Consider the following 25608-nt stretch of genomic DNA (forward strand, 5'->3'; position numbering starts at 1 on the left):
AACCAGTGAAAAAACAGGAAAGGATAACAGGGAAGGAATGGCAGCAACCAGTAAGGAGCAACCCTGCGAGGGGCAACAAGGAGTCAGTCAGGCGATCACAGCAACTATTAGTGAAAGGAAATCAGCATCCAACATGGAGGCAGTAATTATGTGAGGATGGCCATTAAAAGGAGACCAGTAAGGGATTTATAGTAACCAGTGGGGAGCCAGTGAGCGGCAATACCAGTGAGCTAAGAGCCATTGGGTAGAGATTACTGCAACCAGTAAAATATCTGGAAGGAATAACCACAAAGGGTTGACTGGTACCAGAATGGGGTAGATGACTGGCCACTTTACCCAGCTAGGGGTCATTTGGGCGATTACAGCAACCAGTATGATAATTGACTGCAACCAGTAAACACTAATAAAGGATAAGAGAGAGAGGGATGACAGCAACCAGTAAGGGGCCAGTCAGAAGCACCGTCAGGACAAATTAAAGTAATGATGATAACCAGTAAGGGTGATTAACATGATGACCCCCGCCTAGTAAGGGGTCCTTAGGGGGTCTTCAGTCGGTCAGGCTGAGCTCCATCATCTGGCATGATGGGTTAAGGCAGTAAAGACTCATTAGGGGAAAAAGACAGAAGTCCCTAAAGACTTTATAGGCCACTGAGCAGCCAGAAAATGGGCACCAGTGGAGTGGGCAGTTGTAGGGGTACCAGTGGCCAGACCAGATAACGCTGGAGTGACTGGCATTGGCCTGCTCTTTAATTAATTAGTCCTTTAATTAATTTATGACTCTTTTGGTAGTTTAATGTGGCGCATGAATTCTTTGGCATGAAAGCAGCTGAGACACAGCCATCTGAGGGAGGCCTGCCAATTACCCAGCAGGGCTTGCTGTAGAGGGCCTATCAGAGAGCACAACTGGCAGGGGATTTGGCATAGTAGGTGGGATTGGGCGCTGAGTCAAGGGGCCTCTCAGTGAAAGCTGCCACATTTGGTGAGACTAGGAAGCTCAAAGTGCAGATGCTGATATGCAACGAGTGCCTCTGAGCTTCTGTTCTTCCCAATTTTTGAGTTCTTTCACCCCCTCAACCCACCCCACCCCGTCAATACCACCCTCGCTAACACGCCCTCCCCCACCCCCTGTGCCCACAGTCATTCATTTAGGGAGAAACCCACAGGGTCAGACTTTACACGATTGTCTTCTTTTAATGGAGAGCGTTCAGGTTTGCAGTTAGGATTCAAAGATGCGCTCCTCGCATGTCTCCAGTGCCCATTTGGTCGCCCCGCCAAAGACTTCGATGTTGTTGTCGATCCAGGGCACGACATTGCCAGGCATGTTGGAGGTGCAGTTTGCCATCTTCATGATGTCCTGGGCAGACAGGACCCGATCCCAGATATTGAACTGGCTGATCTCCCCTACAAAGGCCTGGGTGGCATCAAAGCGCCCTCCGACGGTATCCTGCGAGGATGAGAACACAACAGCATGGCATCAGCCACCCTTCTGTTACCTGCTTGAGCTACAGCCAAGTGCCCAGTGTAATTGAAAAATAAAAGCATGGAAGAACTGATCTTTTGATCACATTCGTTGAATAAACAGTATTGTTAGAACCGTTCTTTTGTTCTTTTTGCCAGGGGTTTTAATGACCACCCTCTCCCATTTTTGGAATTTACTATGTTGGCGTTGGCAGAAAGGAGAGAGAGGAGGAAATTCAAAGTGGTAGCCACCCAATCACAGCTATCACCCTTTTTGTAAAGAACTTGTACCATGGACTGCCACTCGAGGTTCAGGTTCAGCCATGGCAGGCGCGTCCATTGTCTATCCAGACCAGGGATTTTCAACCTGTGGGGCGGCACCCCCTAGCCCGCCCCCGAATGGGGCGTGGACACATATCAAAGGGGGCGTAAGGTTTAATCGCAAATTCAGTGTGAAATCTTATTCAAGTCGCTAATTCGTTATTCGGCCTCTAGGGGGCAGTCTCACAACAATAACCGTATCTGTTTTGTCATCACTGACGACCATTTGGTCGCGCGTAGTGCTTCTAGCAAAGGACAAATCCGCAGAAGGCTAAAACGTTCCTGGTTAAAAACGAAACACAATACGAAAAGCAGGCAGCGGAAATACTACAAATGTAACTGGCAGGAACAAAGATGTCAGGGTAGTGGCAACCGAATCCACCGCTGAACCCGACGAGCCATCAGCATCACATGCAGCGCAAGCATCGGAACAGAAGCGCAGGCAAGCGAAAGAACTATGGAGAACGGTACATAAAGTACGGGTTTTAGTTTTATTCTAGTAACTGTCGAACAAAATCCACAACGTGTTATATGCTATGAAGTACATGCAAATCCATCTATCCATTTTCCACCCCGTTGAATCTGAACACAGGGTCACGGGGGTCTGCTGGAGCAAGCAGGCAGGGCGCCAACCCACCGCAGGATACACACACACCAAGCACACACTAATCCTGCATGTCTTTGGACGGTGGGAGGAAACCCACGCAGACACGGGGAGAACATGCAAACTCCGCGCAGGGAGTACCCGGGTCTCCTAATTGCGAGGCAGCAGCGCTACCCACTGCGCCGCCGCGCTGCCCGTACATGCAAATGACAGTCTGAAAACCGTTAAATTAACAAGACGCTTGGCCACGAAGTACCGAAACCTCAATGATAAACCCGCTGAGTTTTTTCGCCGTAAATTTGTCAGGAAGAAACTCGGCTCAGCCAAACCACCGCAGCAGTTAAAGCGGCGACGGCTCCATTTGAAGCGACATATCTGATCGCTAAAGCCGTGTACGATTGCGGAGACTCTAATTCGGCCACCGGCGCTGGCGATTTCTAGAACTTTCGCACGGAAGATAAGTTTGCCAGGGATACTGAGAAAATTCCACTATGCTACATCAAAAGCAAGTGACACTCACGTTTTACTAACAATGAAACGATAGCTGGTGAAATTGGAAGTAAGGCGATAGTTAGCATTATTGCTATGGGTAAAATAATAGAACTTTGGTTTTAATATTTCATTTAGGTATTTGCGAATACGTGTTGCGTGTAATTGTTATGGAGTGAGAATAAGAAAGTCGGAGGTAGAAGAATAGGCTGAGTCGGGCAGATAGAGCAAGTAGGGTGGCGGTGAGTGTGAGGGGTTTACAGCAACCAGTAAGAGACTGACAGCAACCACAATGGAGTTAGCGGACAGGAACCATTGGGGTGATTGCAGCAACCAGTGAAAAGACAGGAAAGGATAACAGGGAAGGAATGGCAGCAACCAGTAAGGAGCAACCCTGCGAGGGGCAACTGGTGATAACAACAAGTATTAGTGAAAGGAAATCAGCATCCAACATGGAGTCAGTAATTATGTGAGGCTGATTATTAAAAGGAGACCAGTAAGGGATTTACAGCAACCAGTGTGGAGCCAGCGAGCGGCAACACCAGTGAGATTACTGCAACCAGTATAAAATCTGGAAGGAATAACCTTGAAGGGTTGACCGATACCAGAATGGGGTAGATGACGGCCACTTTACCCAGCTAGGAGCCATTTGGGTGATCCAGTATGATACTGACAGCAACCAGTAAAGACTAATAAAGGATAAGAGGGAAAGGGATGACATAATGGCAACGCTTGCTTGAAAATTAAATGACGCAAAACATAATATTAATAAAAATCCATCTTTCTCCAACCGTTCAATAACCTTACCACAATGCCCCCAAAAAATAAACTTTTGGGAAATGGATGAAAGACAGAAAGAAACGACAAAGTTATGTGACAAAGATCGCCTGTGATGACAGTAATGTGTCCTGTTTTGTTCTGGCGAGTGACTTGCAGTGTTTGTGCCCCGTGATGGCCCGGGCCTGAGCGTGTGACATCTTGTTGTTTGCCCTCCTGCCACATCTCAGCAGGCTCGGCCATCGTGAGAATTCATGTGCCGTACAGAAGGAGCGGCTTGCGTGACAAGATTTTTCTCCTTCTGTCCGTCTCCAGAGGACATTCTGCTCGCTTACCTGCTCCTGACCCAGAATGATCACACCGCCAGGCTTAATTGGGTGCCAGGGGGCCAGGTTCTCCCCTGTGCCCAGCTTCTCTCCGTCTTGGTATGCCTCCCAAAGGCCATCCCGGGTTGTCCAAGTAATGCAGATGTGGTGCCACCGGCCATCGCTGACTGTCAGGGGGAGCTGAGCCACCTGTGGACAATGTGACATTTTAGTCTTTTTTGGGACAACTAGAAAGTCAAGGACTCTGGGGTCTCCTATGACATTCTGGTCTCTGTAGGTTCACAGAAAGATGGCAACACTCCTGTGGCACAGGAACAAAGTATGACATAACCTTCTCAAATTGGGGTCACTGAGCCCACCCCAGCAGCATCAGACACAAGGTAGGAACTAACCCTGGGGGCCATCAATCCACTGTCCTCTCACAAGCACTGCCACGCTCACTTACACAGGGCCAACTTAGATTTGCCCATCACATGGCATAAGACTTTAAGAATGGCCCCTACGGGGTACAAACACACCCTACTGGCCAACCTGAACTGAAGTTGGGAGCACTTAATGGGTGAAGAAGAAGGAGGAGGATGAGGATGACCAAAAAGAGGATAAGGTTGGCAAGTCATAGAGGAGGATGAAGAATCAAAACTTCAACGGCCACAACTGAACCTAAGCTAAATCACGTGGTCCTAACGGCACGGCCCACCTTAATAACGTGACCTGTACGGTCAGGGACAGGCCGGCTGGCTATGAACCCCACCGCCTCCCACACTTCATTTACACCCCACAGGAATTTTTGTTTCCTCTTGTTTTTGCCTCCTAGCCCACCCACTTGTATCTTAAATGTATACAGGACCCTAAGTCATTTGGTCAGCGGTCAGCACTTCCGGACTGACCGTGCATTAGAAACTAATGTGAATGGCGGTGGGGAGCTGGTGAAGAAACGTGGGGGTCAAAGGGTGAGGTAAGTCGACCCCTGAAGAGACAGGAAGGCCAGTTCTGAGGTCAGCGAGCAGATCAACAGGTAGATGAGCAGCAAGGGTGCAAGGTAGGAGGGGGCCGAGAAAAAGTCAAGTAGGACCTGAGCAGCTCAAGAGACAGGAGGGGCAAGTCACGAGGGACACGAGGCAAGCAAGCAAGTCGGGACGCCTGAAAGCACTGCTGGGGGCACCAGAGGTCCACACAGTCAAGTCGAGGTAAATGAGTGGCTCAGGAGCTCAGCGGCCGAATGAAATGAGACAAAATGTAAGTGGAGATGTCATGGGGTAAAGGGGCAACCAACTAATCAGTGGGATAGGGGCGAGTCAGGAAGGAGCAGTGAAAGTCCTGGGGACAAGGGGGATCCACACAAGGTAAACGAGAAGCTCAGGAAGTTCATGGGACAAATGAAGAGGAGAACAAGTGAAACAAAGTGCAGGTGGTCAAAAGTGTGAGGTAAAGGGGTAGCCAACTAATCAATGAGATGAATGGAGCAAGTCGGGAGAAAAATGGAGCAAGTCAAGGGATCAAGAGGGATCAACACAAGAAAAATGAGAAGCTCAGGAGGTCCATGGCCAATGAATGGATCAACGAGTAAAAAGAGATCTAAGTGGTCAAGCCGTGGGGTAAAGGAGTAACCAATAGATGAATGAGATAGCAGCAAGTCAAGGGGTCTCTGGAGGAGCACGCAAGTTGAGGGGTCACTGAATAAATCAGGAAGTCAATAAGCACTCTGAGGGTCTAGGGGCAAGCGAAGAGGGAACCAAGTCATCTAGGAGGTCCAGCAGGTCAACGCAACGTAAACAAGAACCTCAAGAAGTCAGCAGGCAATGAGCAGGTGAAAGAGTGACGAGAAATCTAAAGGGTCAAGTTGTGAGGTGAAGGGGTAAGCAACTGATGAATGAGATTGGGGCGAGTGAGGAGTACATCAGGAGAAAAGGGGGTCAAGATGAGGGGAAAGGTCAGTAGCTGAACAAAGTGAGGCCAAATGTAAGTGGACAAGTCATGGGGTAAAGGGATAACCAACTAATCAGTGAGACTGGGGCAAGTCGGGAGGGAACGGCGTAAGTTAAGGGGGATCAACCCAAAGTAAATGAGAAGCTCCAGAAGTCCAAATGAACAGCTGAACGAGTGAAAAGAACTCTAAGTGGTCAAACCTGACTGATCAATGAGATGGGGGCAGGCTGAACGTTAGAGGAAGTCAACGTTGGTCAAGAGGGTCAAGACGAGGCCACTGAATAAATCAGGAGGTCAATGAGCACTGTGAGGGTCTCGGTGGGGGGCAAGTCAAGAAGGCATCAAGTCGGTCAAGACATCTAGGTGGTCAATATGATGGAAGTGAGTGAACTCAAGAGGTCAGTGGTCAATGAACAGTGGAATTAGTGAGATAAAGTGCAAGTGGGCAAGTCAGGGGGCAAAAGAGAAACCGCCTGATCAAGGAGTTTGGGTGATTTGACTGGGAATGGTGTACGTCAAGGGGGATCAGCATAAGATAAATGAGAAGTTGGGGACATCAGTCGGCAAATAAACAGGGGACTGAGGGGTCAAAGTGAGAGAGGGGCAAGTCACAAGGAAATGAGTAAGTCAAGAGGCAAAGATAAGTAGATTGAGGAGAGCAAACTAGGCAGGGGGTCCGTGAATAAATCAAGAGGTAAATAAGCACGGCAAGGGTCAAGAGGGCATTGCAAGAGGGAATCAAGTGGGACAAGAGGTCCAAAGAGTCAACACGAGGTAGATAGCAGGCAAATGAAGAGTTGAACAAGTTAAGGTAAAATCTAAGTGGGCAAGTCATGGGGTCCCCAAACTGATGAATGATTAGGATGAGTCAAGAGGAACTGGAGTAAGTTAAGGGGCTCAAGATGAGGGAACTGAGGGTCAGGAAGCACTGCTTTGGACAGAAGAAGTTCGGAGGGTCAACAGGAGGGAAATGAATGGCTCAAGTGGTCAGTGGGACATGAAAAGGGGAAGGACTGAGACCAAATGCAAGTGGACATGCCATTAGTACCCTACTGATCAAAGAGTTAGTGCCGGATTGTGAGAGAATGGAGTCAATCAAGAGGACAACCGAGAAGCAAAACGGTAGAGGGGCTCGTTGGAAGGTAAACAGGCCCATCCAGTTGGTCGGGAGGGAGCTGAGCAAGCTAAGAGGAAAGGTGACAAGTAACGAGATAAAGCTACAGGGTAGCTCGAGGAGCCGAGGGGCACGTCAGGAGCAGGTTAAGGGAGATGTCAAGTAGGAAATGAGCCAATCAAGGGCAGTCATGGGACAGTCATGGGACAGTCATGGGTCAAAACGGTAAGCTGAGTAAGTGTAGGAGAGCTGAAATCCAAGACCTGAAGCGTCTCGTGTAAGTATGGAGGTAAGCAAACAACTTATGGAGCTTGGGTGCAAGTCAAGTGGGAATTGAGATGCTCAAGAGAAACACCATCAGCTCATTAGGGAGAAAAGAAAGTGAGGAACTGAGCAAAACAAAGCAGGAGGTCCAAGAATTAAGTAAGCAAAGACACGTAAGCGTTTGAAGGATCTGGGAACAAGGCCAGCGTGAGCCGAGGGACTCAGGGTTCAACAGGAGGTAAAGGGAACATCTCAAGAGTGAAATGTGCAAAGTAACAGGAGAACACGTCAGGCAAAATGGGAGAGGGCACGTCATGAGATAGAGGGGCGACCAGTCAACGAATGAGTTAGGGGGCGGGTCGAGGGAGGGAATGGAGGAAATCAAGGAGCCAAGGGACTCAAGGTGAGCTACTGTATATGAGCAACTCAAGAGGTCAGTGGGCAAAGGGAGAGGTGAATGAGTGAGACAAAGTGGGCAGATCAGTGGGCAAGCTGGGAGCTAAAGAGATAATTAAAGAGATGACCACTTGATCAGCGAGGTAGGAGTGACTCGAGGGGAAACGGAGGATGTCAAGGGGGTCAACAGCAGGTAGACGCTACTCTAGAAGAAAGTGTGGGAAACGAAGACTTGAATGAGCGAGAACAAAAGTGAGTGGGCAACTTGTGATTTAAGGAGACGATTCAAGAATAACCAAGTGGTCAATGAGTTAGGGGGGCAAGTCGAGGGGGCATGGAAATGAAACACTGAAATGAATAACTGAAGATGCAAGTGTGCAAAGTAAGTGATAAATGAGTGGGGCAAGATGAAAGTGGACGAGTTGTGAGGTAAAGGAGTGACCAAGTGATCGATGAGTTAGGGGCAAGTGGAGAAAGAGAATGGAGATAACTCCAGAGAACAGGGGGCTCATCACGTGACAGCAGATCAGGAGAGACATGAGGAGTACATGAAGAGGTGTTCTGACCAAACGTCCACTGATGAGAGGTTGAAGATCAGATTAGATTCGGACAGGGAGATGGACAAGTGAAGTCAAAAGGCAGCCTGAAGTCAAATCGTAGTGAGACGTTCGTTCCCCAAAGCATCTACAGAAACGCAGTATGGGACTGTATAGTAAGTGAAATCCACAATCTTGGACAAAGTGCCATCCACACCGTCCACCTGTAATATGGTCAGGCTGATGATGTCATCGCATGCGATTTCCTGTGACCACACCCCCTAACAACGGGCCATTTTGTCATAGCAACAGGCCCATAATATGGAGACTCCCATTAAAAGCCAAAATGGCCTCCCGCAAAACAAAACATCACATAAAAATCGTCCTTCCATGAGATTCCCCAACATGCGAAGACAAAAATGTAGCAAGCAATTACAGATGGAAGGAAGGAAGGAAGTCCAAAGGGAAGACAAAAAAAATCCAAAGCCAAGAACTAAGATAAGGGGCCACATGAGAGGAGAACAAAGAAACCTGAGAAGGAGATGAGGATGTCAAAAAGAAGTGAAACAAACCGGGGTTCAATGAGGATGTTGAGAAACTCCAAGTTGGAACCAAACAAGTTGAGAAGATCATGAACACGGGGTCAAGAGGGAGGTGAGGGAGCTAAGAGCGAGAGGGAACAGTCAAGACGCAGAATGAATAGGTGGAGGGGTAGCAAGCAGGAACACGTGGAGCTTGGGGTCCGTCGAGAGGCTGAAGGGTTCAACGAGATGTGAAAATCAACTGGTCAACCAACCTGGAGAAGAAGATAAACAGGCAAGACAGGAAATCAATAGGAAAGTACGACGAGCGAGGAGGGAGCGTCAGGGGGAATGAGCAAGTCAGGAAGAAAATGGAAGGTCACGGGGTAAGCAACAAGGAAAGCAATCGTTTAAGGAGACAAGGGGGCACGTCAAAGGGGAAAATGAGCAGGCTGGGGGGGGATGAAGGAGCTAAGAACCCACAGCGGTCAAGAGGGAGATGAGCGAGTGAAAAGGTAAAGGGGCTCATTTAAAGGGGTCTCAAAGAGTGTGAGGGAAAAAGTCGGGGGAGAAGGGGGTCATCAAAAGAGAACTGAGCAACTTGGGGGCTTCAAGAATGAACTGAGCAGGTTGAGGGTCCAAGAAGGGACTGAGTAAGTAAGTCAGGGGGAAAAGGGGGTCACCAAGAAGGGACTGAGCAAGTCAGGAACCCAAAAAGGTACTGAGTAAGTAAGTCAGGGGACAAAGGTGGTGACCAATAGAGAACTGAGCGAATTGAGGGTACAGGAAGGGACTGAGTAAGTCACCAAGAGGGAAATCACCAAGTTGGGGGCTCAACAAGGGACTGAGTAAGTCAGGGGACAAAAGGGGGCACCAAGACAGGACTGAGTGAGTTGGGGGCTCAAGAATGAACTGAGCAAGGTGAGGGTACAGGAAGGGACAGGGTAAGTCAGGGGACAAAGGGGGCTACCAAGAGGGAACTTGCCAAGTTGGGGGCTCAACAAGGGACAGAGTAATTCAGGGGACAAATAGGGTCACCAAGAAGGGACTGAGTAAGTTGGGGGCTCAACAAGAGGCTGTGTAAGTCAGAGGACAAAGGGGGTCATTAAGAGGGTACTGAACAAGTGAGGAGCTCAACAGTGGACCAAGTAAGTTGGGGGCTCAACAAGAGGCTGTGTAAGTCAGGTGACAAAGGGGGTCACCTAGAGAGAATTTAGTGAATTGAGGATACAGGAAGGGACTGAGTAAGTCACCAAGAGGGAAATCACCAAGTTGGGGGCTCAACAAGTGACTGAGTAAGTCAGGGGACAAAAGGGGGCACCAAGACAGGACTGAGTGAGTTGGGGGCTCAAGAATGAACTGAGCAAGGTAAGGGTACAGGAAGGGACAGGGTAAGTCAGGGGACAAATAGGGTCACCAAGAAGGGACTGAGTAAGTTGGGGGCTCAACAAGAGGCTGTGAAAGTCAGGGGACAAAGGGGGTCACCAAGGGGAAACTGAGCAGGTCAGGAGCTGAAGAAGGGACTGCATAAGTTTGGGGGCAAAGGGAGTCATCAAGTGGCAACCGAGGGAGTCAGCAGCTCAAGGAGGGAGTCTGGACAGAGTGAAGGTAATGATTTTATGGAGTGAGATTAAGGAATCATACAAGAGAGGAAACAAAGGAGGAAGTGAGTAACCTGACAGATAGCCAAACAATTGATGAGAGAAATGAGGAGATCAGGGGGAGTAAATCACAAGGAAATAAGGAAGTGGCGGCAAAACAAGTAGCAACGGAGTGAGTCCAAAGTGAAGGGGCCGCGTTAATAGGTCAAACAAGCGAGGTAAAGTTGGAAGCAACCAGTCAGGGCACTGGGTGGCAAGCCAAGGAGGGAACTGAGTAAGCCAACAGGTAAAGAAGGGAAGTCAAGACGGGACCATGGCAACGCTTCTCAAACTGTGGGCCCGTGGTCCCCTGAGGGTCTGCAGAATAAGTTGCTTGATTTGCAATTTCCAGGAGCTGAAAGTGAAAGTCTTGAGGGATATTTGAGGACCTCGACTTTCTAGAAGGCCACAACAAGCCCCCCTTGAATCTCCTCTCCTAGTAGTGACCCCACTTTACCTCACTTTTTTGTGGAGGAAAGGACCCTTAAGTTTTTTTCAGTTTACTAAAGACAGTGGTTAGTTTCAGTAGAAGGGTGGACCGATGTATTTAAAGCCCCCTTTGGACATGATTAGCGTGACACCAGGAGATGTGTGAAATGTGTCGGTACTCCCTGGTACTCCATTTCCCTGTTCTTGCCTTATGCGTACCTGTAGTTGTCTACCGGTGTGTACCATCACTGACCACCACATTAACTGTAATATGTCCGTTTGTACCTCCAAGGGGGACCCCCCCAATCCTCAAGAGTCTTGATGTCAATTGTGCATATCAGAGCAGGTCTAAAGGGATGGGGCCATGTTGAGAGGTACATCAAAAGGGGAATGAGTGAGGAGTGGTCAGTGACCATTTAAGGAGCTGGGGGGGGGGCAATTCAAGGGGGACCCGGACAAGTCAGGAGGTAAAGGGGGTCATCAAGAGTGAACAGAGCATAAACTAGTGAGGTAAAGTTGGAAGCAACTATTCAGGGCACTGGGGGGCAAGCCAAGGAGGGGAACTGAGTAAGCCAACAGGTAAAGGGGGTCCTCTAGAGGAGAAGTCAAGAAGAGACTATGGCAAAGCTTCTCAAACTGCAGGCCCATGGTCCTAGGAGCTGAAAGTGGAAGTCTTGAGGGGATATTTGAGGACCTCAACTTTCTACAAGGCCACAACAAGCCCCCCTTTAATCTCATCTCCTAGTTGTGACCCCACTTGAATAAGTCAGAAGATCACAGAGGGTCATAAAGAAGTAAAGGGGTTACCAAAAAGAGAAATGAGCAAGTGAACGGGTGAAGGGGACATCAAGAGGTAGAAGAGAGAGCCATTAGGAACGTGAGGAAGACATGAAGATGGGCCAAGTGAGTCACGAGGAAGTGGACAAGCCGAGAGGTCAGGGGGTGATGCAGCAAGTCAAAGTGGTGGGAGGCTGCAGTCCTATGGTGTAGGAGAACCAGCAGCGGTGTAAGCACAGGACCCTCGGAGCTGGGGCACCCATGGTGACCACATCGCTTCATTTATTATGAACGGGCTGGCCCACTTGACATTAGAATGAAAAGGTTAATGGTGTTGTGATTCCTACAACTCCATAAAGATTTCTAGGGACTATTGACCTTTAAATGCAGCTGGGTATCCCATTGATGGTGGTCATTTTGTAATCATATTTAATGCAATTTCACATGAGGGGGTCTTATTTATTTATTTTTGCCCTATTAAATTCTTCTTATGCCACTGAGAACAAGTCCAGGCGGAGGTGCAAGTCAAGAGGCACAGTAAGCGCAGGACATTGGAGGTGAGGTGACAGAGCAAGTGTGCAAATCAACGGGTCAACAAGTCAAGGGGCAAATGGAGAGGTAAGCAAAAAAAGTTAAAGGGTGCGGCTTGAGGGTCAACTGGCATCACAAGCATGTAGGCCAAGGTCTGAGATCAGGCAGGCCGGCGAAGGAGCAGAATTTAAGGGGCTTGCTGTACTCCCCGGGAGACACCAAAGCAGACAAGGGGGACATCTCAAGAGGGAAACACATAAGCCAACCACTAATGGGCTGGTCAGGAGTGAACAGCGGCCATCAAAGTGGCAAAGGAAGACGTCAGCAAGCAGAACAAGACATGAATAAAGAGGTAAAGTCAACATGCATAACAGCAGGCCATCAGAAGAAATGCCAAGGTCACCAAGCTAACTGAGTCGGTGGGGTTATCTCTGCCCAGGGTGCCATCCCCAACCAGGAGCCAACCTCTCCCTCTGTGTCTCTCTGCTGCTACACTTAATGCACCCCCTGACTCGAGACCACTCGTCCTCCCTGAGACTGTAGACCCGGGGCTGCTATGGACTGTCCTTCCTACCGAGGTATCTGTTATATGTCGACCATCATATCTGTCTCTGTCTTTATGTAGTGCCTTTCACATCTGTCCTTCTCTGCCTTTTCATCTCTCTACTGGTTATATAGTGCCCTTCATGTCTACCTACCTGTCATGTAGTGTCATTTTTATTTACTGTATGCATTTGTTATATAGTGCCTTTCTTGTCTCTGTTATATAATGTGTTTCTATCTATGTATATATCTATTATATAGCGCCTTTTATACCTATCTAACTCTATATATATTGTATTTCTTTGTATCTTCATTATAGCATCTTTTCATCTATTTATTTAGTCTGCCATATAGTGACTTTTATGTCTGTCTATCTGTCTATCTCTTTAAATAGTGCCTTCTATCCATATCTGTACATAACGTCTTTTGCATCTATCTGTGTATCCATTATGCAATGTGTTTTCTGTCTTAATGTCTGTTATATAGTGCCTTTCATGGCTATCTCTATTATTCAGTGCCTTTCTCTTTATCCATCTGTTATAAAGTGTGTTTTCTATGAATCTGTTATATCGTGTCTTTCATATTTAATTTTTATATAGTGCCTTTCATATCTCTCTGTCAACTATATAGTGTGTTTCACACAGACATACTGTAGTTCCTTTCACATCACTGTATCTATTATATAGTGCCATTCACACCACTTTAACCAATATAGGGGCCTTTCACATCACTGTATCTATTATATAGTGCCTTTCACATAGTTCTGTCTACTATACTGCCCAATACTGATGCTCTGTGCAAGAGAGGACAGAGCCGACTATACTTCATTAGAAAGTTGGCGTCTTTCAACATCTGCAATAAGATGCTGCTGATGTTCTATCAGATGGTTGTGGCGATCGCCCTCATCTATGCGGTGGTGTGCTGGGGAGGCAGCATAAAGAAGAGGGACGCCTCACGCCTGAGGAAGGCGGGCTCTATTGTGGGCACGGAGCTGGGCAGTTTGACATTCGTGGCAGAGCGACGGGCACTGAGCAGATTCCTGTCAATCATGAAGAATCCACTGAACAAGATCATCTCCAGACAGAGGAGCAGCTTCAGCGACAGACTGCTGTCACCGTCCTGCTCCACTGACAGACTGAGGAGACCCCACACTATGCGACTCTTCAATTCCACCTTGGGGGGGTTAAACGTTAAAATTATACAAAGTTATTGTCTGTTATACCTTCATTGTTATCACTCTTTAATTTAATATTGTTCTTTATCAGTATGCTGCTGCTGGAGTATGGGAAGTATCTATCTATCTATCTATCTATCTATCTATCTATCTATCTATCTATCTATCTATCTATCTATCTATCATATAGTGCCTTTCATATCTATCTATCTATCTATCTATCTATCTATCTATCTATCTATCTCTATCTACTGTATATGGTGCTTTTCCAACCCATCTTTTATACAGTATATGGTGCCTTCCACACCAATATATTATACACTGTATCTCCTTACACATCACTTTATCTACTATATGGCGCCTTTCACATCCATTATATAGTGCCTTTCACATTTCTCTGTCTACTATATGGTGCTTTTCCCACTCATCTATTATATAGTGCCTTTCACACCTATCTGTCAGACTATAAGACGTGGTCCAGGTTGTACCTGAGCAGTCCAAAGCCCATGACACAGCAAAGAGGGTGCACACCCAGGGGGTCCGCTTACCTTGTCATTGATTAACAGCTCGATGGGGTTGTTACCCCATTCGATTAAGACGATCTCATTGGCCTGCCCGGGGACAGCGTACGAAAATGGGGTGCCAATCCCGGGGCTGGCGCTCGACTTGAGCCACATGCACACCGTGAAGGCGTACATCTCTGGCATGGCCTTCTTGATTTTGCCGTACAGGTAGTTCGTGCGCAGCGGGAGGGAGACCTTGAAGTCCTCGGGAGACTTGAAGCCGCTGGTCCCTGCAATGAAGAAGAGGAACAGCTCAGCCGACATTTGCCATTAATGACCCAGAAAACCAAACAATTAAGCTTAAAGCTGGGGGTCGTGGGGGTGGTAATCAAAGAAACTGAGGACCAGGCTGGGGTTATATTCATCGGTCTCTCGGTTGCTGATGATTTGAGCCACAAACTCCTGTGCCCATGCAGGGTTCTGAACCCGAGCCCGACTGCTTGGCACTTGGTTTTGTTTCTGCCCACATCTGCCCCTGCAGGGTCTCGGGGCTCCGAACCCACGTGGACGTTTCCGAGTTTCTCTCTCTCTCTCTCTGCTCACCTTTCTCCAGCTCGGTGATCCTCTCCAGCAGCGAGTTGAGGGTGTTCTCGGTCCTCTGGCGGTGGGCGGTGGTCTCGTTGTACAGGAGGCTTTTCTCATCTTCCAGTTCGGCCACTTTACTCAACAGCTGATTCTCCAAATCTGACAGGCGCCTCTGGAGCAGATCTCGTAGTTCGTTAGGGAAGGAGGCTCCGGACGTGTTGGCTCTAAGCTGTTGTTGCTGCCAAAGAGGGAGAGACAATCGTGGATCAGAAAAGACTTTAAGTAAGCGGCCAAGTCAAAGCCGCATTGGAATTGTCTGTGTTTTCTGTTCACATCGCATTCGGTTTAAATATCATTGGATGTGACGGCTCAGCGTGAATGGGAGTCGATCCTGACCGGGGTTTGGTCCCACTGGGTGCTCAGTGGACCGGCGCGCGCGGTGAGGTGAAGAGGCTGCGGCTCTTTGTAAGAGCGACATTTTCATGTAGCTTGAATGTTTAGACATTACGAAATGATACAAAAAAGAATAACATACCCAATCTAGGGCCTTCTTTATATGCTACCTTTAAAAAACTTGTTAAAAGTTTTATATTTTCCATCACGTAGTTCGCACCGCCTCGCAGCGAGGATACCTGGAGGTGCGCGCGCGCGACAATATAAACTGCGCATGCGCATTTGTATATTACGAGTCACTACGAGATATCGTCTCGCATCAGGCGGCATCATTTAACAAACTGGCCCTGATCCTGAGGTGGACAAGACGGTTAGAAAATTCACGAATGAATGGATGGATGAACAGACTGAAGAAAGAATATGAACAAGTGCAGTACAATGGCAGGACGCAAATGGGCAGTGTGTCCCCTTAGTGGCTAAAGCATCAGATTGTCCATTTAACCCGGAGAAAGTCACTTTGCATTTCATGCGCTCAAAAAGAATGAATAAAGCACCCAGTATTGGTGGTCACTATAAAATGAAGCAAAAGCCTTCTGGTTCAAATCACCCTGCATAAAAAAGAAAACTCAGTTCCCATCGGACAATTCTTGAGTTTGCGTCGTAGCATCCTGAGATCGTGTTTACAATTAAAGGCACTATAAAAAAAACCATACGGACTAACGTCCACCACTGACTCCCTTTGTGACTGGTGCAAGCCCCTGAACTAAAATATAAAAATACTTCACTGCACCTGTAAAGTGTCCTAGAGTGGTGCTCAGCATGAAAGGCGCTATATACGGTCATAAGGAATGATTTCTGAGACCCAAAGTCCCTGAACTACAATATGAAAATACTTCACTGCAATTCTAACGTGTGCCGAGCTGTGGGGCACCTGAAGCCCAGCAAGCATTGGGCACAATGCAGGAGCAACACCTTGGCAGGTGCCAGTCCTTCACTGGGTGGAAATAATGGGCAATAAATGACTGTACTTGTAAAGGGTTCTGGAGTGATGAGCATCAAGAAAGGCACTAAATAAAATCATTAAGACTGATTTCTAGCACTGACTCCTCTCCTCCTGACCCTTCATAAGCCACCCAGTATGGAAAATAAGTTACTGAACTGGTGACGTGTCCTGGAATAATGTCCATCATGAAAGGCGCTATATAAAAATCACAAGAACCAGTCTTCACCATTGACTCCATCTTTGATCCAAAGTAACTATGGAAACTGCTGAGCTGCTTTGAGCCAATGACAGGGAGTGGCGGTCATCTTGTAAACTCGTGTGTGTGCGTGTGTGTGTGAATACGCATGTGTGTGTGCTGATTCTGGCCTCACCTCAGCTCTGTGTGTGTGTGTGTGTGTGTTTAAATGTGTGTGTGTGTATATGTGTGTGTGTGTGCACATGTGTGTATGTATGCTTTTGTGTGTTTGTATATATGTGTGTGAATGTGTATGTGTGTGAGTGTGTGTGTGTGTGTGTGATTGTCTGTGTGTGTGTGTGAGTGTGTGTGTGTGTGCAATGTGTGTGTGCGTGTGTATGTGTGTGTGTGTGTGTGTGTGTGAATTGTGTGTGTGTGAATGTGTATGTGTGTGAGTGTGTGTGTGTGTGCGTGCACATGAATGTGCACATGAATGTGTGTGAATGTGTGTGTGTGTGAGTGTGTGTGTATGTATGTGTGTGTGTTTTAGTGTGTGTGTGTGTGTGAGTGTGTGTGTGTTTTAGTGTGTATGTGTGTGAGTGTGTGTGTGTGTGTGTGTGCGTGCACCTGAATGTGTATGTGCTTGTGTGTATGTGTGTGAATGTGTATGTGTGTGAGTGTGTGTGTGTTTGCGGTCCAGGAGATGCACGTGAATGTGGAAGGCCCATCTTGAGGTGAGCCAGTATGGTGGCCTGACCTTCACAATAAAGACAAAAGAAGCCAAGCAGCTTCATGTTGCACACAAGTCAGGGGATGAAGACCAGAAAATCTTCAAGTCACTGAACATCCGGGTAAATCTGTTATGAAGAAATGGAAAGAATACGTCAGAGGGATAAACCTGCCAGAGCAGGGCGTCCACAAACACTGATGAAGACGAGGGCGGACGGCACTGAAGGAGTCACTGAAGGAGTCACCAGCTACAGTGGCGAAGACTCGAGCCCTCACAGCGTAACAGGAGCGGAGATGAGAATAGAAGACACAGGACGCCTCGGTGAGAGTTTGCCAGGGGAATCGTGGAAGGCTTTGAAGAACTTGAGGCCATCGGCCTAAACGCGGTGCTGCACTGCACTTTATCAGTAACACACCATCCCACTGTGGACCCTGGTGTGGGCGGCATCAGGGTGTGGAAAAAATGAACAAGCAAAACACCTGCAGGAAAACCTAATGGGGTCTGCAAGAAACCTGCGCCTTGGGAGAAGATCTGTTGTCCAGCAAGTCAACGAGTCCAAACGTAAAGACAACAATGTGGACGCCCTGACACGGCCGAGTCAGAATCGACATCTCAGGCCTGTGGAGAATCTGCAGCTGGACCTGACAAAGAGCGTTCACTCGTGACCACCATGACACCTGAGAGAGCTGACTGTGGTGCCCAGGGGTGCCATCCATTAAATGCGGACCAGACGGGCTGACTGCTCATGGGATCAGTTATTATGTGTTTTATAATTGTAATGAATTTAGACCACCGTGCAGAGATCTGTCTTCAGTTTGACATTAAAGAGTCTTGTTTGTTGATCGGGGGTCCAAAGAGTCAAATTAAAACCACGGTGCGTCAAAAATGTGAAAACGTCCAAGGGGGACCAAAACTCTTTATAGGCACTGCAGATGGAAGGCAATTTAGGCACGAAAGGCGCTATATAACAAACAGAGAGGGGTGTGACATGACCAGCATCGTGAAGATAGCCGTCTGTCTCCTAGGCCTGCACTCGGTGACACAACAACGCAGTGTCACCTCCTCAACACACAAGCCGCTCATTGGCACAGGCCTCATTCATTGAGCTAAAATGTAATAATTGCTTTTCGGCCTCAAATCTACATCTTCATTGGCATGTAAATGAATTGTTGAATGCAGGTTGGATGAAAGGGAAACCTCCCGTTTTTAGGTGAAAGCCGAGTGAAACAGTTTAGCTAAAGATGAAAGGGTTCAAATATTTTGAAGACCCTGCCAGAAAGCCGATTAATATTAATATATTAATGAGGTGGAAATTAAAACAGACAGCAGCTTCTTTCTTCAAGTGAACACTTTTTTTTTTTCCACTTTTCAATAAGAGGGTCACAGAGAGCCGTGAGCAGTTTTCCCAATTGTACATTCAAAAATCATCCGAGACCACCACAATTTACTGGAACTGTCACAGGTGACTTGCAGAAAATGAATCTCACACAAGAGGGCTGCTTCTTCCCTTACATAATCAATTTTGGTTTTGAAATTGCTGTTTTTTTTTTTTTTGCAGGTCAGGGTTTTAACACACACATCCTCACACACACACACACACACACACAAACAAACACACGTATACTGCAAAAAAAAAAAAAACAAACATATATATATACAATAAAAATCAATGCAAACATATTCATACACAGACGCACCATTGTTCAGTACATATATTCAATACACACCTGCATGAAACAACCATAAACACACAAAAACACACACACACACACACACATATATATATATATACCAATAAACACATATGGACCTATCAATGGACATGAACTCAGTCCCCATCCTGCTTTTGTTTTCTGGGAATTTATGTTGAATAATAAACTGCTAGTCCTTGTTCTCCATTCACCTGTGCCATGAGGACTACAATCTAGGAAAATCTGTTTTCCACATTGTGACTATAAAATACTGAACTGTACAGAATAACTTAACAAGGACATCAAAATGTGCAGGTACAGAGCTGGCAAAACACACAATAATTTCAAAAAGAGAATTAAATCCTGAACAATTATCTATCATTGGAAAATGACATACTAACACCCTCCATCTATCTATCTGTGTACAACTGTCTATCAAATATAGAGTGCATTTCACGTCTATCTATCTATCTATCTATCTATCTATCTATCTATCTATCTATCTATCTATCTATCTATCTATCTATCTATCTATCTATCTCCATGTTTGAGTGGCACTATAGTTCAAGAAATATATCCTCATGCCATCAGCATAGAATGCCACCTGACTAGACTGCTCCTGTAGCCAAGGCTGACACAGCCCACTTTGAGGACTGGAAATAACCCATTAAACAGTCAATCCTTATGTTACAGTTTTTAGTGTAGCTGGCACTGCTGCAGTGTCAACAGACAGGCATAACCTCATCAGTGGACAACAAGCATGAAGTGCCAGCTGGCACATAATTGAATAAGCATAGACATGGTACAGAAATACCCATGAAGTGACACCCCCAACCTGATCCCTGAAAGGAAGAGTGCCTTTCATATCTATCAATCTATAATATAGAGCATTTCTATCTATCTATCTATCTATCTATCTATCTATCTATCTATCTATCTATCTATCTATCTATCTATCTATCTATCTGTCTGTCTGTCTGTCTGTCAGTCTATCAACTGTAAATTTGCTTTTGCCCACCCCAGTATATTACAGAACCTTTCAGTTTTATGTATTGTAAGTATATAGTGTCTTTCCTATCTGTCTCGCTATCTGTTATAGAGTGCTTTTCATGTTTATCTGTTTTATAGTCCATCCATCCACCCATTATCCAACCTGCTACATCCTATCTACAGGGTCACAGGGATCTGCTGGAGCCAATCCCAGACAAAACATGGCGCAAAACAGGAAACAAAGCCCGGGCAGGGCGAAAGCCCACTGCAGTGTTATATAGTGTATTTCATAAATATATCTGACTATCTCTTGTGTACCCTCTCTCTGTTTTTATTCATATATCCAGTATAGCACCTTCTGCAACTATTATAATTATATGGTACCAGATGCAGATTAATCTATCTATCTATCTATCTATCTATCTATCTATCTATCTATCTATCTATCTATCTATCGTATTTTGTCCTTCAAAAACGTGCAGCGCTCCCTAATGAACAAGAACAGAAGAGTTCAGCACCAGGGACAGCGAAAAGCGAGTGCAAATTTTAAGACAATCTTCCTTGGAATAGACGATTGATCTATAAAGATTTTATTTGTGCGTATCTATCTATCTATCTATCTATCTATCTATCTATCTATCTATCTATCTATCTATCTATCTATCTATCTATCATATAGTGTCTTTCATATGTATCTGTCTTTCTACCTGTACACTGCGCTTTGAGCTCAGCTCCAGGAACAGGACAGACAGACCCCACCATTACTGCTAACTGCACCCTATTACATAAATCCTCATGTTTAACTGGGTCAGCGTAATGACGATGTCTTGGGGGGACGTGGTCCTGAGTGTCCATGCAACAAAATTAAGCATCCCTCGTTATTTTAAACCATCTTTTCATATGTGCACGTTTAAGACTTACTTTGACACTATACGGTTTTATTTTACACTTTTGACTTTTCGGTCTATTAGAAGAAGCACTTTGGATTGGTTAGTAAGACATTTTAGCGCCCGTCTTTGCTTTCCCTCTTAATAGGCAGAATTCCCAGGTTTTTGCAGGCACTAATCCACTTTATATTGATGTTCATGTGAGCGTTTCTTGTTGGATGCAGTAGTCCAAGTCGGCAGCAGACACGTCCACATTTCGATTAAAGTGTCGGGGTGACTGGAGAAGACATTTCATGTCATTTCTGTAAATCCATAACCCAACTTTAACTGATTCCCCTCGCTCGGTGCGGCTACGCGCTTTGTTTTTTTCAGTCTTTGTTAATTGATGAAGTGCATCTTCTCTCCTCTTACTAGCAGAACTCCAATGGCGTCGACGCTGAATTATTGTAGTGAGAACGTGTTTATTTTTTTTTTTCCAAAAGGAGAATTGTTGAAGGTGAGTACATTTGAAAAAAAAAAACTAATATGAAGAGTGAGGGCTGTCACTGAAATGAATAACAACTGAAGAGGTGAGTGTGTTATTCACTTTAAACAAACGTTTTGAAATTAATCAAGGGTGACATTTAACTGGAAAATAAGGGAGCATCTTTAGACGCGTTGAAGGTTTAAAAAAAGAGTCTCTTGTAAATCTGAAGGAGGTCCTAATTTGTGTTCTGTTGGTCTATGGGAATCCGTCGTTCTTGTCTAATAATTAGCGGCCACTTGACAGCCAGAGCTTCTCTTCTTCGCTTTCTGGCTGAAAGGCACTTTGATCATTTTGGAGTAAAAATAAGGCGGGTGGGAACCAGAAGGTGTAGAAGCAATGCAGTAAACTGGCACAGGTGTATGCGTGCGTGCGTGCGTGCGAGTGTGTGTTTGTGTGTGTGCGTGCGGATTCATTTTAATCCTTAGTGAGAAAGATCAGGGCGGTGGGGGTTGATCTGCTGTACAGCACACACACACACACACACACACTCACACACTCGCACACACACACATATGAAGCCCGCTTATAGACAGCACCATAGCGCTGCTCTGTTTGGGCTGCCCTCGTGCGTACCGCTTTAATTGCTCACTTTGAGTTCAGTCGAGCTCTCGGACTGTCCTTTTCTCCAGTGGTCATGAAAGCAGGCTAAGCACCTCTTCAAGACAGTCTCACTGACTGAAGTTCAAAGGCGTGTCAGCGGGGCTGGCATGAAATATTTATAGTTTAAATCCCAGCGGGGGTTTTGTTCTTATGCAATTCCCCAGCTCGACTGAGAGACCGCGCAATTAATCCTAAAAGTCGCTGCTCGGCACCTTAGCTCAGCTGCTAGTGGGACCGAGAGCTACGGTGGCCTCTGCAGCCTGACAGTAAAGTGAAAGCAATGCTGATGATTCATATAGTGGGAACTTCAAGGTTTACGGTCGCGTAGCCAAGTGGGGGGTCAATGGGAATAAAACAGCTATGGCGTGCCTTCGAAGTCACGTTATGTGCATCAGTGCTGAGGCCAGTGCTGTTTCTTTGACTTCTTGTTTCTGCTTATCTACATAATCTTTCCCACAATCGGATTGACTTTATTAAAGCGGCTGAAACAGCAGCGAAAGAGTCTTAACGAAAAGGCGCACCAGGCTAAAGTTCAAAAACGAGCAGCGCTCCCCGGAGAGCCGCAGGCGGGGAATAACGGAATTCAGCACCAGGGACAGCGCCACGCAAGCCTGAAAATGAAGGCGCTATAAGGAGACCTATCGGGAACATGTCGGTGCTTATCTATCTAATTATATAGTGCCTTTCACATCTATCTATCTATCTATCTATCTATCTATCTATCTATCTATCTATCTGTTATATAGCGTCTTTCACATTTTAATTACATAGCGCCCTTCAGATCTATCTATCTATCTATTATATAGTGCATTTCAAATATCTATTGCATACCGCCTTTCACCTCTATCTAATTCGTATAATGTTTGATATTAATTTTATTATATATTTTTTTTTGTTTGTTTGTTTTGCTGCCACCTTTTCCCAAGGCGTCTTACAACATTTCTTTTCCCAACTGAATTACATGCAGGTGAAGTTACTTGCTCATGATCACACAGTGTTAACAGCGGAATTTAAACCCAAAGCCTAAAAACTACGCCACACTTGCTGCTGTTAGTTTGTGTTAGTTTGTACTGTATATCGCTATTAATGCCGACTTTGCTTTTATTCCCCTTGTATTTCTTTGAATATTTGTGAGGCGCTTTGAGCATGGGAAAGGCACTGCGCGACATAAATAAAATGTATTATCTATTTATCTATCTATCTGATATAGTGCCTTTCATGCCTATCTATCAATAATTTATTTAATGTTTGATATTGGTTTGTGTCCGATGTTATTAACGTTATCTTTGCTTTTGTTCGTATTTTATTTTTTTAATATTTGTGGAGCATTTTGAGAAAATTAAATGCTTTATATAAATAAAACATATCTATCTAATATAGTGCCTTTCATATCTATCTATCTATCTATTATATAGTGCCTTTCATATCTATCTATCTATCTATCTATCTATCTGATATAGTGTCTTTCATGCCTATCTATCCATCTATGTTAAACTTCGAGACAACTTTAGGACGCTCTTTAGCTCTAAAAAGATGGCGCATTCGAAGTGTGAGTGAGCTTAGCGTAAAATAAAAATTCATACATAAACCGTAGTAAGCCGGGAGAGGGGCGTTACCTCGAGGTTCTCCAGTCTGTCCTTTAGGGCCTGCATGGTCCGTCCGAGCTGGTCGATGGTCTCGCTGGGGTCCCGAGGAAGGTCCCCCATGGTGTCTTTCCCAGATTTGCTGTAGTCTTTCCTTCGGGTCCCCTGGCTGCCTTTGAGATCGCCGTTCTCGCACTGGTTCAGTTTGCTCGTGAGCTCCTTGATCGTCTCCCTTTGGTTGACGATGGTTTCTTTCTGCTGCAGTATGGTTTCCCGCAGCTGGATGACGGTGGCCCTGAGGTCGTCCTCTTGCGGACTCGTGTTCTGCATGGGCATCGGAGGCAGAGGGCAGCTGGGGTCAGCTTCAATGGGGATGGAGGTGCACACGAAGCGGGCACTTTTCTCTTCCTCAGCCCGTGTCACGGAGCCTCCCCCTCCAAAAGCGAAGAAGCAGACCACTCCGGCAAGAAACGCAAGCATACCGGCGAGTAGGATAGCGATTAGGTATTTCAGGATGGACCGGGGTGACAGCCTTCGCGGTGAGACACGTTAGTTCGACAAGGGCAAGAAAGGAAAGAAGATGTGTCAACACGTTTTAATTCTTCCGCGTCCCGGAGCTTCTGATCTGTAACCGAGAACACAAGAAGCGTTGCATCTGTAGCATGGTCACGTGCTGCGGACTGGTGGGAGCCCAAAGCGACGATAAAGTTGGACTTGGGGGTCTGTTCTTCGGACGAGATCGGCGGAGACTCGCTCGCGCGCGCGCGCCTCAGCTCTTCCCAATCAGCCGAACACAGTCGGGCAGGCGGCCGTACTCCAGGTGCCTCCGAGATGCGTTCACTTGTGCCGCTGGACTGTCGGCTCCGCCGGCTTTAGCAGATTAGCGCTGTTTGCGCCTGTGTCGTCGCCCGGTGATTGGCTAACCGGGACAAGTGCGTCACTCCCTCCCTCAAGAACGCAGCGCAGTTACAATTTGTTTGTGCGTGCGGCCGCCGAGTGTGAATGAACGAGTAAAATACACTGCGCGGTGGGAGTGTGCGTGCGTAACTGTGTGTGCGGCCGGCTACGAGCGTCTAACTCGAAATGCACGCCGGCGAGGGGCTGTGAATGATGCACGTGGGGGCCTCCATCACGCTGGTCACTATCATTCCAAATCCAATCACACAGACACTAAAACAGAGCGAGCAATTGGCATCTTTACGTAATGTCAGCGCGGCGGTTCAGTGAGCACTCTCCACAACTTCAGGGAGCAGGAGTCAGTCCCCATGCAGCCTCGTCACCAGCCCCACTGTGTCTGCGTGGATCTCCTGCGGTACTCCAGTTAAGGTGTTAGTTGGTGTGGATGTGATCTGCACCGGGCTGGTGTGGCGTCCAGGGAGGCCCCCCCTGCGGTCAGTAAAAATGAATGGACAAACCACGGCATAAAGGGAAAGGGTGGCACAGCCGGTCAGTCCATTAGGCGGCATAGGCGACATTAGGCGACATAGGCGGCCGTGGGGCGCCACTTCTGTAACTGGAACAGACCAAGTCACACTACTGTATATACATCGAGGGGTGCCATTGTGCTAACCAAAGGGGGCATGTAGTCCGGACATCGGAGGTATAACCACCCAGACATTCCAAACACTCCCAATCCTATAGTCCTCAAAGCCTAATCTTCTTTTTCTTCTTTCAGCTGCTCCAGTTAAGGGTTGCCTCAGCGGATCACCTTGTTCCATATTGTCCTGTCCTCGTCACCTTGTTCTGTTACACCCATCAGCACATCCATAAACCTTTGCTTAGGCCTTCCTCTTTTCCCAATGCCTATTAGCCCTATTCTTGGCATCCTTCTCCCAGTATACCCAGCATGTCTCCTCTGCACATGTCCAAACCAATGCAATCTCGCCTCTCTGACTTTGTTTCCAAACCGTCCAACTTGAGCTGACCCCCTAATGTCCTCATTTCTAGCCCTGTCCATCCTCGTCACCCCCAGTGCACATCTTAGCATCTTTAACTCTGCCACCTCCAGCTCTGGTCTCCTTCCTTCTGGTCAGTGCCACCGTCTCCAACCCATATAATATAGCTGGTCTCACTACCATCCTGTAGACCTTTCCTGTCACTCTTGCTGATACCCGTC

At 46.7% G+C, this 25608-nt stretch overlaps 1 protein-coding gene across 1 annotated transcript; it reads right to left on the reverse strand.

Annotated features, from left to right (window-relative positions):
* Nucleotides 1–1131: 1131 nt before the first annotated feature.
* Nucleotides 1132–24472, reverse strand: LOC120543048 (neuronal pentraxin-2-like). Its single transcript, XM_039775880.1, has 5 exons — nucleotides 23526–24472; nucleotides 14933–15152; nucleotides 14375–14619; nucleotides 3985–4164; nucleotides 1132–1444 (listed from the first exon to the last, which is right to left on the reverse strand). The coding sequence occupies exons 1-5, from the start codon at nucleotides 23970–23972 to the stop codon at nucleotides 1217–1219; spliced, it is 1320 nt and encodes a 439-aa protein (XP_039631814.1). The 5' UTR covers nucleotides 23973–24472; the 3' UTR covers nucleotides 1132–1216.
* Nucleotides 24473–25608: the final 1136 nt, after the last annotated feature.

This window comes from Polypterus senegalus, chromosome 13, assembly GCF_016835505.1.
Source record: "Polypterus senegalus isolate Bchr_013 chromosome 13, ASM1683550v1, whole genome shotgun sequence".
Taxonomy (NCBI): domain Eukaryota; kingdom Metazoa; phylum Chordata; class Cladistia; order Polypteriformes; family Polypteridae; genus Polypterus; species Polypterus senegalus.

Bases quoted from the DNA above. Each gene is read 5' to 3' on its own strand.
- LOC120543048 (XM_039775880.1), bottom strand. From the start codon at position 23,972: ATGCTTGCGTTTCTTGCCGGAGTGGTCTGCTTCTTCGCTTTTGGAGGG. The intron at 14,620-14,932 runs GTGAGCAGAGAG...TCTTCATTGCAG, and splicing joins GATCACCGAGCTGGAGAAAG to GGACCAGCGGCTTCAAGTCT. The intron at 1,445-3,984 runs GTAAGCGAGCAG...TCATCCTCGCAG, and splicing joins TCATTCTGGGTCAGGAGCAG to GATACCGTCGGAGGGCGCTT.